Source organism: Sceloporus undulatus, chromosome 2, assembly GCF_019175285.1.
Source record: "Sceloporus undulatus isolate JIND9_A2432 ecotype Alabama chromosome 2, SceUnd_v1.1, whole genome shotgun sequence".
Taxonomy (NCBI): Eukaryota; Metazoa; Chordata; class Lepidosauria; order Squamata; family Phrynosomatidae; genus Sceloporus; species Sceloporus undulatus.
Genome location: NC_056523.1, coordinates 4,742,577 through 4,756,900, shown reverse-complemented (window position 1 = coordinate 4,756,900; position 14,324 = coordinate 4,742,577). Strand labels below are relative to the sequence as shown.

At 44.6% G+C, this 14,324-nt stretch overlaps 1 protein-coding gene across 6 annotated transcripts in view; it reads left to right on the top strand.

Moving 5' to 3' along the window:
• The first annotated feature begins 284 nt into the window (after window positions 1–284).
• Window positions 285–14,324, top strand: part of LOC121922943 (major histocompatibility complex class I-related gene protein-like) — an 18,752-nt gene continuing 4,712 nt past the window's right edge. Inside the window, exons 1-7 of one of the 6 annotated variants that reach the window (XR_006102268.1) lie at window positions 285–441; window positions 4,997–5,272; window positions 7,575–7,850; window positions 8,710–8,994; window positions 9,878–9,969; window positions 12,418–12,450; window positions 12,947–12,980. Coding sequence is in view for 4 of the 6 variants with exons in the window: in XM_042452903.1 (XP_042308837.1) it covers window positions 342–441; window positions 4,997–5,272; window positions 7,575–7,850; window positions 8,710–8,994; window positions 12,418–12,450; window positions 12,947–12,966 (990 nt within the window). In the remaining 2 variants the exon portion in view is untranslated. Of the gene's footprint in view, window positions 442–4,996; window positions 5,273–7,574; window positions 7,851–7,993; window positions 8,669–8,709; window positions 8,995–9,877; window positions 9,970–12,417; window positions 12,451–12,946; window positions 13,871–14,324 lie in introns of those variants that run through there. The other 5 variants (XR_006102267.1, XM_042452903.1, XM_042452902.1 and 2 more) reach the window with 5 other exon arrangements.

Below are 14,324 nucleotides of genomic sequence, written 5' to 3'. Positions count from 1 at the left end.
ATTATTTATAAAATTTTAAAAAAGGCTTAAACCCCTGGGGAATTTAAATTACATCCCACACATCATCATGTGCCATTATTGCTTAACACTGGCTGTTGCCTGAGGAGGAGGAGGAGGAGGAGGCCCAACCTTCCCTCCTCCTGACTGAGGCCTTTTCCCTGAAATGACTGACTCTGAGGAGGCGGGGCGGCGTCTGCCTAGTAACCAGTGACGCCATGGCAAACCCTGCTCTCCTATTGGCCCATCCGCTCTCTGGGGAGGATTAATTCTCAGCAGAGCGCAGTGTGGCTGTGAAGCTGAGAGGGAAGGAGGCTGGAGGAGTTTGGGGGCACAGGGGCTCCATGGGGCGGCTCTTGTGCCTCCTTGGGGTGACTGCCCTCTTTCTCATCGGGGCCTCTGGAGACGCCCTTCCCCCTGGTCCCTCTCCTCAGGCTGCAAACGGTGAGTGGTGCTCTATTCCCTTCTCTGCTTTCCTTGCTTTCCCTGCTCTTGGGCTTGTGGGGTCTTTCTGTTTTGTGGGGCTGACTAAGACCCCTTACCTAGGGTCGACCCTGGGGAGGGGACGATGAAGGGGAGGCTCTGTTTTGAGTGTCATAGAATCATAGGATCCTAGAGTTGGAAGAGACCCCAAGGGCCATCCAGTCCAGCTCCATTCTGCCATGCAGGAACTCTCAGTCAAAGCAACAGAGGGTCATCCAGACCTCCAAGGAGGAAGACTCCATCACTTTCTGACAGCTCTTACTGTCAGGAAATTTCTCCTAACGTTGATCTGGAATCTCTTTCGCTGTAGTTTGCATCCATTTCTCCAGGTCCTAGCCTCTGGAGCAGCAGAAAACAAGTCAGCTCCCTCCTCAATATGGCATCCCCTCAAATATTAAAGCAGGGCTATCATATAATCTCTTAACTGTCTCTTCTCCAGGCCAGTTCAGTTCTAGGCTGCATCAATAGAAGTATAGTGTCTAGATCAAGGGAAGGCAGCTGCAAGAACCTGGTTCTCCTACTTGTATGTATCATATTCCTGCAACTGCCTACCTCCCATGCATGGGAACTGACCTCTTCCCAGATGCATCCCTTGTGCTCCTCATCCAGGACAGTCTATTCTGCTCTGTCCAAAAAACCCTCTTGCTCCCTAAGGTGCTGAAGTGTACATAACCAGGACTCTAGCTTCTGGACCTTCTCTTCCAACAGGGCCACCAACTTGCACTCGGTGCAAGTGTAGCTGCCCACATCCTCCGGCAGGAAGAGAAACATACCACCGCAGTTGCAGTTGACTGCACCAGCTCCCTCACTAGTCATGTTCAGCAGTCTTAAGGAAGCACTGAAGAGAACTCTAGGCCTCCCCCACTAAACACTCAGGCAAAACACACACATTCGCCAAGCTCTGTCACCAAGCTCCAGGCACTGAGTGTGTGCCAAGCACTGTTTTGAAATGCAAACATTAAGTACACCCCAAAGTGCCCCTCCCTTGTAGAGCAAGCTTCTTTTCACATTCCTGATGGAAGTATTCAGAAAAGGATTGAACAACTTGAGTTTGCAAGACCTGAGCAGGAGTTTGCAAGACTTGAAGACAGGGTGACTTGGAGATCTCTCATTCAGAGGATCATCATAAGTTGAAGTCTTTATGTTGAAGAACAGCAACTCGTCCAAGAAGTCCCCCTCAGGGCCAATTGATGCCAGAGCTGCACAGAAGACCCCCTCCCCAAACAAGCCAAGAGAGTCTCTGGGTGCATCTGCACTGTAGAGTAGCTCCAGCCTATGGACTTCATTCTAATCAGTACTTGATGAAGGGAAATCTAACTATTTTGGTGTCCTCGCTATTTTTGTATTGCTAATGGAATTCTAATTTTATCTCATGGACTCTAGATACCCTTTACCCCCCAGTACTAAATGGCCAGCAGGATGAGGTACTGTTTTGCAAAGATATACAGTACTTCCTCGGAAGATGAAACACCACCTGAGAAAGTGCAAGCCTGTGACTAACATAATCATTTAAAAATTATAAAGAAGCCAGTGTAGCTTCAAAAGCTTGCAACATTTTGGCTGGCCCAATAAAGGTATCACACTTTTGTGTTTGTGTAGGCATTTGTAGCTCCTCAAGTGCAATTCTATGGTCAATGTCTGGCAGATGTCGGCCACAAGTTGCACTGGAAGACCTAGATGATCTTCCTAGAAAGGGGTTCTCTAGGGTAAAAACGTATGGTTTTTGTTATTTGAGGTTTTCCCACATCTGCAGGGGTCCTGTGCCCCTAACCCCAGCTAACGTGGAGGGACAAGTGTAATATTTTATTTATTTACAGTATTTACTATATTTATACCCCGCTCTTCAGTCAGAAAGGCTCTCTTAATAATAAACAAACAAACACTGGATCCACTCCATTTTGTCAAAAGACACAGCACTGAAGGGGGCTATAGGTAAACAGTCAGAACCACATTAATTTAGGATGAAGGTTTCACCCATTCTTTTATTGGGAACCATACTTCTGATTTTTGGAGGGTGAAGGGGGGAGGTTGTAAGCCAAGCACGACAGTTAAAGAGTGAAACCCCTCTCTCTCTCTCTCTTTTTCCCCCCTTGGCCTCTACTTTTACACCAAGAAAATGGGCACAATTCCAGAAGCCCAGATGTGGCTCTGGCTTAAGGAGACTACATGTGAAAGGCATTTAGGAGTCCTAGTAGACCACAAGTTGAACATGAGTCAACAGTGTGATGCAGCAGCTAAAAAGGCCAATGCAATTTTAGGCTGCGTCAACAGAACTATAGTGTCTAGATCAAGGGAAGTAATAGTGCCACTCTATTTTGCTTTGGTCAGGCCCCACCTGAAGTATTGTATCCAGTTCTGGGCACCACAATTCAAAAAGGCCATTGAGAAACTGGAGCATGTCCAAATGCTCCTCATGGGGCTTTATGGTTTCCAGACCCTTCACCGTTTTAGTTGCCCTCCTCTGGACGGGCTCCAGCTCCTCAACATCCTGTTTGAATTGGGGTTCCCAGAACTGGATACAGTATTCCAGGTGAAGCCTCACCAATGCAGAATACAGTGGCACTATTACTTCCTTTGATCTAGACTCTATAGTTCTGTTGATGCAGCATAGAATCTCATTGGCCTTTTTAGCGGCTGCATCACACTGTTGATTCATGTTCAATTTGTGGTCTACTAGGACATCTAGATCCCTTTCACATGTAGTCTCGTTCATCCAGGTGTCCCCCATCCTATATCTGTGCATTATGGGATTATGTAGTTCTGGGTAGAAAGCTGAAAAAACTGGATGGAAGAAAGCTCCCCTAAATAAATTTTTGAAGCTGTTGGCAAAAGTGTTTCTGCCCACTGGTGTAAGGTGCAACTCATCCCTTGCCAGAAGGCCCTCTCCTGAAACTGCAGGCCATGACCCAAGAATCTAAATCGTCCTTAGTGGCATCATCTGCGGAGCCAGATGTTCACTATAACTATTTTCCTTTCTCTTCCTGGACCTCCCAGACCTTGCAAGAGTGTGTGTGTCGGAGAGTGAGTGAGAGTGAGTGTCCATGTGAGAGTGTTGGGGGGCAGAGTGCCTTTTAGAAGCTGGTTCCATAGGACCCCCAAATCTTCTTCCATTTCCAGTGCTTCCAACATCTGCCTCAAGGCCTCTTTTGTCTGTTTCTGTTCTCCTTGGGCTCTGTCCAGCCCACAATTCAGCTACCCACCTGCCTTACTGGATCAGAGGAGCAGCTTGTCACATGCCTCTGCCAGCAAAAGGGAGCTCGTGACTGGCAGACCAGGAGGGTGAAGTGGGTAGCAAGGAGCCGAGGCACACACACTGCTCCAGTGGCTTTCAGGAAGTGGTGCACTTGCACCACTCCTCTTCTGCTGGCCAGTCTGACATGCCATTTCTTCAGGATCAGAGCCACCAAGGCCACTTCACTCCAAGGGGACCCAGCCAGAACCAGGTGACAGTGGTGGCCCTGAGCAAGAGGCACCACCACTTGGGGCTATTACATACCCTAGTTCTCCTTTGGCTGCTATGCATCTAAGGCACACTGGTAGAGGCTGCAGCATTATCTTGTCCAGAGAACCAGGGTGATGACAAAATGAGTGGGGGAAGAAGAAGAGACAATTTGGGATGGGTTCCCCAGAGCCCATTATCCAGCGAGCTTCTCTGCTCTCCTCCTCCACCTCTCCTCTCTCAGGCAGAGCCTCCAAGCGCATTCCTTGCTTTTCAGGAAGGGAAAAGTTTTGAAAGCAGAGGAGGGGGAGGGAGGAGAAGATCAGGGACTCCACGTCTCATAACACCCCAGGGTTCCACCCCACAGTTTGAGAATGTCTCACAGCATTTAAAATTGTACTGCTTGCCATGTTTCTGAAATTTTTTAAAAAATAAATAAATACAAACGCCTTAGGAGGTAAGTAAATGGAGGGAAAAGCTGGGAATAAAAGGGAAACTCCCAGCAAAGTCATGTAATTGCACTGAAAAATTTCAGGTGAAGGCTGAGTGTCCCCACACTCGAAGCCCTAATGCTACCTGCAGGCTGCCACCTTGGCATGTGCCCATTTACATAGAGCACACCATGATGATGCACCTCTGTTGCTGTGTCCAAACAACGCCACACCAAAAAGGCATCATCACTCCCCGCAGCGGTGGCTATGACACCCCTTCAAGGGTTTTTCTGGCTCCTTTTTGTGCTCTGCGGCAGCCAGATCAGTGCTGTGGCATTTGGTTGCTGCGGCATCGATCCTTCCTGCTAATCTGTAGAACCCTAAGTCCTGATGTGTTGTTAGGAGGAAGGGTCAATGTAATTCATGGTGACAAAGAATATGTCAGGGGGTTCCCTGATAAAGAAAAGGTTAAGAAACACTGATCTATTTCTTTCTCTTTTTCTCATCCATTTGGTGGTGTATTTTTTAAATAAAATCTTGTTCTTAATTAATACCCATGTGGTCCAGATCTCACCCACTGCCCAAAATGTGTCAAGCTGGATATTAGAATAATGCTTGCTTTCTCTCCTTTTTCTCTCCCTTTCAGGTGGCTCCTCACATGTCCTACGCTATTATGCCACATCTGTGTTAGAGCCTGGCCAGCAGGTGCCTCATTTTGCCTCGGTGGGATATGTCAATGACCAGCAGATTGTTTACTATGATATTGAAACAAAGAGACGTCGTCCTAAAAATGATTGGATCACAAAGTCAGTCGAGCATGATCCTCAATACTGGGAGTGGACCACACAGAGAGTTCAGAATGCTGAGCAGTGGTTCCGAGCAGTTCTGGTGAATGTGCCCAAGTATTTCAATCAGACTGGAGGTAAGTGGAAAGTGACAGGGCACAGATTTCCCCCCATAATGATAATTCTTTATCTCAAAAATAGGAAATGGAAAGCTGAGATAAAAAGGAACTGAGAGGGATGCAATCATATCAGAAAGTTTTCCTTATCACTACCATCCTGCTAGTCAGTTTAACTGTTAACTGGGAGATGACTGGGGCAGTGCTGAGATGGTTCTTCTTCACCTCCCCCTTCAAGGAAATATCTAGAGCAAGGTCTTCCAGAGAGTTGGGATAATAAAATAAGAGAGTCCTTCTCCACAGGAAGAATCAGTAGGGGATGGGAACACTGTCTTGCAAAGGAAACAGTGACTTCATCCAGACAAGCAATTTGGGGGCAAGGAGTGGCAAACACGTTTTTAAATGTGAACATTTTCGGCATCTGAAGAAAGAACAAAAAAGAGCTTTCCCCAAAATCTGCTTGAAGCATGTGAGGGGAGCACTTACATGTGTCAGTCAATAAGCAAGGGTGGGGGGTGGGGGGTTCGCACACCAGAAAAAAATTCAAACACTGTAAGGTTTTTTCATAGAATCATCATAGAATCATTGAGTTGGAAGAAACCACAAGGGCCATGCAATCCAACCCCCTGCCATGAAGGAGCTCTCAATCAAAGCATATCATGGCCATCCAGCCTCTGTTTAAAGACCTCCAAAGAAGGATACTCCAGCACTCTTGGAGCAAGTGTATTCCACTGTCAAACATCCTACTGTCAGGAAGTTCCTGCTAATGTATAGGTGGAATCTCTTTTCCTGTAGCTTCCATCCATTGTTCCATGTCCTATTCTCTGGAGCAGCAGAAAACAAGCTTGCCATTTCTACCACTTCAAAATCTCCAAAGTCGAGAAGACTCTCCAAATGGGACCCTCAAATCCTACAGCATCCATAGAGACTTCTTCAGTTTTGGCTTTAGTCTGTAAGGTCTGTTACCATATATGGCTCTCTCCCTTTTTAATATCAAGAAATATTATGGCGGGTTACAGACCGCCTAAAAGTGGCCAGTCTGCCGCCGCCGCCATTAGCTGCAGCGGGAAGCCCCAGCGGCCAGACCGCAAGGCTTCCAGCCGCAGCTAAAAAGGAGCGCCGAAACAGCGCTCCTTTTTGGCCCCTGGAAGTGCAGGCGCGAAGCGTGCACTCGTGGCGTCACTTCCGCCGCGCCACGCTTGGACGTACAGCGTCCATGACGTAAACATGGCAGCACTCATGTGGATGGGCGCTGCCATTTAGGACGCGCTCTGCGCATCTTAGGGAGAGGGGCGGTTAGGAAGGGGCAACCCTTCCTAACCCTAGCACGCGTGGAGCGTGTCCTAAATGGCTGTGTGTAACCTGCCTAAGTTCACCTCTCTGTGACTCTACATGTGGAAACCATAAAAGATCACATAGGCCGACTTATCAGTTGTTAAAGACGCGTGACTCACCCACACTTACTAAGGGAGGCAAGGAAAAGCCAATCAAGGAGCAATACACTAGTTTCAATGTAGCATTGTTCCTGTCTGAAATTTCATCAAGAGATATTTGCTCTTGTTTTTCATTCCTGTATATTACCTAAAGCAGGAGTCTATTCATTTACACCAATTCCCACCTTGGAAGTCACTACCAAAAAGGGTTACCTCATGCAATGTATACTACTGGATAATAAAATACCTGCATTCTCCACCACATTACCAGGAGGTCTAGAGAATTTTATTTTAGCTAAATTACATGGCTGGGTTACAAACAGCCAGGGATACTGTCTCAATTGTTTACAGAGGTGAGGAGACAAAGGACCACAGAGGCAGAATTTTGCTATGAATTGTATTTTATTAGAGGGAAACAGACACCCAAATGCACACACTCTGTCACATGCACACAAGAACTAGGTATTAAAGGTGTTAGAATAGAATATGAAAAGGCTCCGCTAAAGGTGGTATTTACCAGCAGTGAGATTGCTCCTTGGATTCAGATGGTAGCTGTGATGTGAGACTCGGCTGTTCCTGAGCACTTGTGATGCTGCGCGCTATGTGGTGTAGCATGCAGTATCATGACGTCCTGGGGGTGGAACTGGGGAATGTGTCATGGAGACGCTACGCCCTGACTCCAACCCCCAGCCGGCCAAAGTGCTAGTCTGTACAGGGACAATGTCTCAGGATATGAATGTTAATGCTGGATTAATGCTGAGTCTGGGGTTTAAAAAAAATCCTTATTTATTGGGCATAAGTGGGGTGGAATTTCCTGATGAAATAATGCCTCCCCTTTGCAGTCCTCTGCTATCTCCCTCATCTCCCCATCTTGCCTGGTTCTCTTTCAGGGCTTCACACCTGGCAGGAGATGGTTTGCTGTGAGCTGAGGAAAGATGGGAGCAAAGGAGGGTATTGGCAGTATGCCTATGATGGGGAGGACTACATCAGCCTGGACAAGGAGACCCTCACCTGGACAGCAGCCAGTCTGCCAGCCCAGAACACCAAGAGAAAGTGGGATCCTAACACAGCATTCAACCAGTTCACAAAGAACTATTTGGAGGAGGAGTGCATTGAGTGGCTGCGGAGATACCTGGAGTACGGGAAGAAGGCACTGCTGAGGACAGGTGAGAAGACAGGCCAGTGGGGTTTGAATGTAGGTGAAACTCTGTTTTTGCGAGGGGATCTGGAATGGATCCCCCGTGAAAAAGGAGGGCCAACTACTTTTTACTTCTGGACAGCTGTACTTGCTCTTTTCTTTCTCCCTCAGCACTCCATGACTTAAGTCTTCTCACATCCACGTCCACTGGGCTAACCCCATGCTTCAGACAGCACTCTGGTTATTCGGGTTCACTTTCCACATGCCCCAAGACTTGCTCTTCGGTATGGAATAAAGGAAGCAGAAGGGCCAGATGGTTCAGAAATGGAGGCTTCAAAGTTTCTTTGCAAGAAGCAGTGTCCACGCTTTCCTTGTACACATAGTTGTCTGCAATAATTTATATCCATGGGTACAGTATGTCTAGGATTTTCTTTTCTGAAAACTCAGGCTTTTTAAATTGTGTCTGAGCATGTGCAGAGTGCTATCTCCTTTCAGATGGAAACAGCTTTTCACAAAGCATTATAAGAACATGGTGCCAGGGCATGGGCAGGTGGCCTAATTGTCTAAAATGGATCCAGTGGAAAATAACAAAACCATGGACCCCATAATTTTTCTGTTGGACTTGCATCCTGTTGAAATTTAAGATGTTCCTTCAGGTAACTCTTCTGTTGTCTCCACCCCAGGTAGATCTTTAATGGATTCAAATTATGTGCATTGAAGGAAAAGACATCAGTCTTGAGTTCTTACAGAGTCCTCTGAATGTGAATGCAGAATCACTGGTACTGGATACGAAAGTCACCTGAGAGATCTTGCTTTTCTAAACTGGAGCATATGCCTTACCTACCATTTGGTAAGGTCCTCTTCTAATTCTGATGTCTTTTTTGCAGATCCCCCAAAAGTGAAGGTAACACGCAAGGCAGATTATGACAATATGGAAACCCTGATCTGTCGGGTTGATGGCTTCTACCCAAAGGATATTGATATTGCCTGGACAAAGGATGGAGAGGTCTGGATGGAAGATACCTTCAGTGGACTTGTGTCCCCCAACTCAGATGGGACATATTACACCTGGCTGAGCATCAAAATTGATCCCAAGGACAGGGAACGCTACAAATGCCGTGTGGAGCATGATGGACTTCCAGAACATGTGGACTTGGCCTGGGAGGAGCCTGGTGAGTTTTCTGAGGCCAGGACCTTGGGAGGGGCAAAAGGCAGATCTAAACCAAAGACACCATCAGTAGCTTGCCCATGTTAACCCACTGGGTAACCTTGTCCAAGTCACACTCTCAGGCTCAGAGGATGGTAATGGCAAAATCCCCTCTGAAGAAGCTTGCCAAGAAATCCTCTTATAGGTCTGCCTTAAGTCAAAAATGACTTGGAGATACAACAACAACACATTACCTTCAGCAAGTCCCTGTCTGCCTTGTAGCTCATAAAATTCATAGCCTAACTTCCCTAAAGGGTGTCTGGCATCTTTCTGCTTCCAGTCTGAGTGGCTGTAAATATGTATTTGTAAATGTCTAAATTATATGAAGCAAATGTGGCCAGCAAAACACAATAAGTAAATCTTATTGTTTCATTATGTATGATTTGTTTAGAGTTTTTATACCCTGAACTGCTGTACAAAATATTGATTGACAGTTCCCTGCCATCAGGCTTACACTCAAATGAGACCAATAACACAAGAGAGAAATGGCAATGCAAGAAGAGATTAAATCCAGCATATATTGGCTGCTCTTCTCTCTCTCGAGGCCAGAGCAAATAGCAGTTGGGTTGAAGGGAAGGCTTCCCACTAGCCACTGGGGCCCAGTCATGATGGACCTGTCTCTGGCTGCTTTCTTATGTATTTTACCTGTGAACAGAGATTGTATTTCCAATTCCAGCTATGCAAACCTTGATAGGTGATCATGGGGGGCTGGGTTCTTCTTGAATGTACACAAACTACAACATACTTGACTTACTTCCAGTTCTTTGGCAACCTGCTACTCCTCCATAGAGAATTTGGTTTGGGGGCCTTTGATTTAATTATTTTGGTCTTTTCTATTTCACCTTCAGCTTCCAGATTGGGGGCCATCATCGTGTATGTTGTGTTGCTATGTTCCTGATTGCTGGGATTGCTGGGATTATCTGGATTACTAAGTATATCAGTGAGTAAATTCTGAATGCATTTACATGTGGGGAGGTTTACCATTGTCATCCTCTGAGGCTGAGAGAACGTGACTTGCCAACCAGTGGCTTTATGGTAAGCAGTGTTTGAACCCTGTTCCTCTGAATCATAGTCCAACTCTCAAACCACTACACCATACTGGTCTTGTGGATTAACTGAGATTAGTTGAGGCATGTTGACCTATGTATCTAAGTGTTTAGATGTCTTGAAGTTGCAGAAGAGCCACCGGCATGGAACCATACGCAGTCCAGCTAACAACTTAGGAAACATGGCCCCACAAATAAGTGCAGAATGAGCCCTGCTAAGAGATGGAGCTGTCCTGTTATTTGTTTGATAATGGATTTGACTCTGATTCCAAAGGCATTACAGATGCAGTTGGGAGAGGAGAAGGAGAATCCTGTTCTCAGAATCTGGAGGTGGAGGTAGGTCATCCCAAGTGATGTTCTTCTTTTGACAGTCCCACCATCTCTTAAATTGCTGTTTTTTAATTGGTTGCATTCAAGTCCAAGGAGCCATAAGCTTTGTTGCCTAGACATAAAAGCAAGCAGCTGCACTGATAATCACTGAAAGCGGTCATGTTGAAACTATGCAGTGAAACAATGTAATTGCCAGCCTCATATCACAAGGCCAATTTATAGTTCAAGTCTTAAATTGATTCTTCCACAGCTCTCATGAAAGTGGTTGGCCATCGATATGAAAATCTCACAATTTACTTAATCATATTATTTTTATATTATTTATATTACCGTATTTTTTTTTTCTCTCCTTGATGACAAGGTAGTGGGAATTAATGGTGAAATACAGGCATTGGACCATTTTCTGTGCTTCCATACATAAGTGCTGCCTTTAGAGTTGAATAAATACCTCTGGGTTTAAATATCTTTTTTCACAAATGGAATTTGTTCATCTGATTGAGCTCTTAAGGCCCATCACTGATTTGCTTTGGTTTGTGGTGGTAGGCAAAAGCATTACCAAAGCCTGTTCGAAAGGATGATAGGGGGAATCACGTGTGACCAGCTTGGGGGGCAGGGGTGTCGGGTGATGCTACTCAGTCTTCCTGAGGTACTGTTTCTATCATATAGCATAGGATGTGGTCTTTTGCCAACTGTAGGGGGAAAGGCCCGGGTACAGCTCTGGGCATTTATTAATCTAATCAACTTTCCTTACAACCTTGGAGAAAACTATATTTATTATTCTTATTCTTTATTATTATTATTATTATTATTATTATTATTCTCAGATCCAAAACACACTGCGGAAATAATCCAGTTCAAGACTGCTTTAACTGCCCTAGCTCAGTGCTAGGGAATTCTGGAAACTAGTTTTGTGAGTCATTTAGCCTTCTCTGTCACAGAGCTCTGATGTCACAATAAATTACAATTCCCAGGATTCCCTAGCACTGAGTCAGGACAATTAAAGCGGTTTCAAACTGGATTATTTCTGCAGTGTGTTTTGGACCTTTATTATGGTGGTGATTGGTGTTATAGCTCCAAAATCTGTTTAATTCAGGCTTTTCACACAGACAAATGAAGTATACTAGTTAACCTCTGGATCCTTCTCAGCCTGTCCTTCCTTTCCCAGAAAGATTCTGTCTAATTTTTTAAAAATATATATTTTTAATTAGTATTATGCACTTGGACCTCTGAGAGTGTTCCATAAGAGTTATTTGAATGCTTGAGTTTAGACACAAAGTGTCTGTGATGGCAACAGTTGTTATTATTTATTTATTTGTCTCCCACTCTTTTCCCAGAATTGGGACCCACAGCAGCTCACAGTATTAAAAGAACAGCACAATTAAAAACATAGAAAAGTAAGAGATTAAAATAGAATTAAATTATTTCTATTTTAATCAATTTAATCATGCGTGGTGGTGTCCAGGGTGGAGGTTAGATGGATAGGGTCTCACGCAAGAACCACATGGAGGTTTGATGCCATAGCGTGAGGTAACAGTACAAGGTTCTCACATTGGGTGGCAGTGGTGGGACAGGGAGATGATGAGCCTCACAATTGCTCCCGTTCTCTCATTTTCATACACACTCACATAGGTAAAGGGACATTGTGCAGACTTAAGTAAGCCGCAGCCTGTCAGAAGACAGTGAACAAAAGATAGAGATTCCAGTGAAAATTTCTGTTACAGAAAGAAACCAACTACTTGTTCACTTGGTCGGATTCAGCTTGATCTTGCAGCATAAAGCTCAGAGAGAGAGAGGTGATCTTGAGCATCCTTTGTGCTGGATATTGAAACTGCAAGGCACCACATTTTTATATGTATATTTTTGTGGCTAAAGCAGTTAGGGTAATGTGATAACTTTGTGTGCATGTGTATGTGCATATGCACACATCTGTCCTGAAAAAAGGGGGGAAATTTAAACACCTCAACCACTACCCGCCAAAAGAATTGAATCCCTGTCTCTTCTCTCCTTTTTAGTGAGTAACCAAAGATCCAACAGCTCTGGCAGAGGTAAGTATTAAGTGATCCCCAGCCCAAAGGTTGGAATGGATTAAAAGAGAAAAAGACAAGAGAGACAGGTTACACTTCCAAGTCAGTGGTTCTCTTTGATCCCTTCCTAATACTTTATCTCCCAACTTTGTGCAGAGTTCTAGGTAAGAGAAAGGGAAACACTTTCTGTCCTGTCTGGATTCTTCATCCCCTTATTTTTTAGGACAAGAGCCCAGTACTGGAGACTAGAAAGCACAGATCAGTTCCCACCTGGCCAATCCAACCCAAAGAGGGTTTTGGAAAGAAATTTGAGCCATGGAAACCAGTAGAGATGCCATGGAGCCAGCCAGTATAAACACTGCTAACTTCAAAGCTTGCCTACATCCCAGAAAGGCCCATGGAGCCTCCTCAGTACCATCTCGAGACAACTGACAACTTCCCCTCCTTATAATGCAACTTTCAGTTATATGTACCATTTAAGGAGAGACTAACACGGTTTTCCTTTTCTCTATTTCAGGGAGCACTGCGCCCATTTAGCAACCCAAAAGCAGGTAAATGGTTAATGGGGAGTGTGTGTGAGAAGGTCAAGCCTTGAGATAAAGGATCCAATGGCCAGTTCTTACTTTGGGGCAATTTTTTTCTCCCAACTTTATGCTGGAAATCTCAGTAATTGAAGTTCAGGGGGAGGAGAAGAGTGCTGTGGCAGACAGAGGGAAGATGAACATTCATGATACTTGGAGGATATCCAGTAAAATCCTCAAGAAAAAAGGAGACAGGCTTCCAGATGGTAGAAGATAATCTTAATTAGTTGTAACCCTTGAAAAAGGACAACTGAATATGGGTTGAGACACTTTGTATTAACTGACAAAGACAATCTTGCAGCATCTTGAGATGTGTCTGCCTTTTCTCTGTGGTATTCAAAATACTTGCCACTCTGTCTTCCTGGCCCTGTACCATTTGAACCAATGGGCTGCTCTGCTGCTCCTCCTCCTCACTGCTATCCCTGCTGGACAAGGTTGTGCCACTTCCATCTTGGGCACTTGGGCACTAGGAAGAGGAAATGGTCACAGTGAGAGAGTCAGTGATTTTCCAGAGAAAGAGGGTGCTCTGGCTGCAGGAGATGGGAAGCCCTTTCTTTCACTGCTTGCTCACTTCATTTTGCTAGGAAAGAAACAACCCTCCATCCTAAGCACCTGGACTTTTTTGTGCATATTAGATTATTAGCCAGCCAATAAATTATTCCAACTTCTAGTCCTGGAATCTCTGACAGACATAGGCAGTTTATCTTAATCTCTTTGTCCAGGTTGAGTATCCCTTATCTGGAATCCAAAATCCTTCAGAATCCAAAATTGTCCACCTGGGAGGCTGAGATGGTGACACTTTTGCTTTCTGATGGTTCTGTGTAAACAAATTTTGTTTCACGCAGATATATATAATCTCCAAGACACATTGATCTCATTATGTATGTCTTGGAGATTATATATATATATATATATATATGTGTGTGTGTGTGTGTGTGTGTGTGTGTGTGTGTGTGTGTTACTCGGCCACGAATAAGACTTCCCATCTATCAAACTCTGCCCATGATTGTTCAGATTTTAGTATGTAGTTTTTAATCTTAAACTGTTTAATCTTGTTTTAAGGGGGGTTGTTATGTATATATAGATGTATTTTAACTTGTTGTACGCTGCTTTGATTGCCTGGCAAAAAGTAGGATAGAAATAAAAAAAATTATTGTATTATTTATTATTATACATTATGCAAATACTCCAAAATCTGAAAATATACAAAATTCTTCTGGTCCCAAGCATTTCAGATAAGGGAGACTCAATCTATACATGTTACATAGTGGTGATTTGGGGGTTACTCCTTGTCCTACTCCAGAAAAAGATACT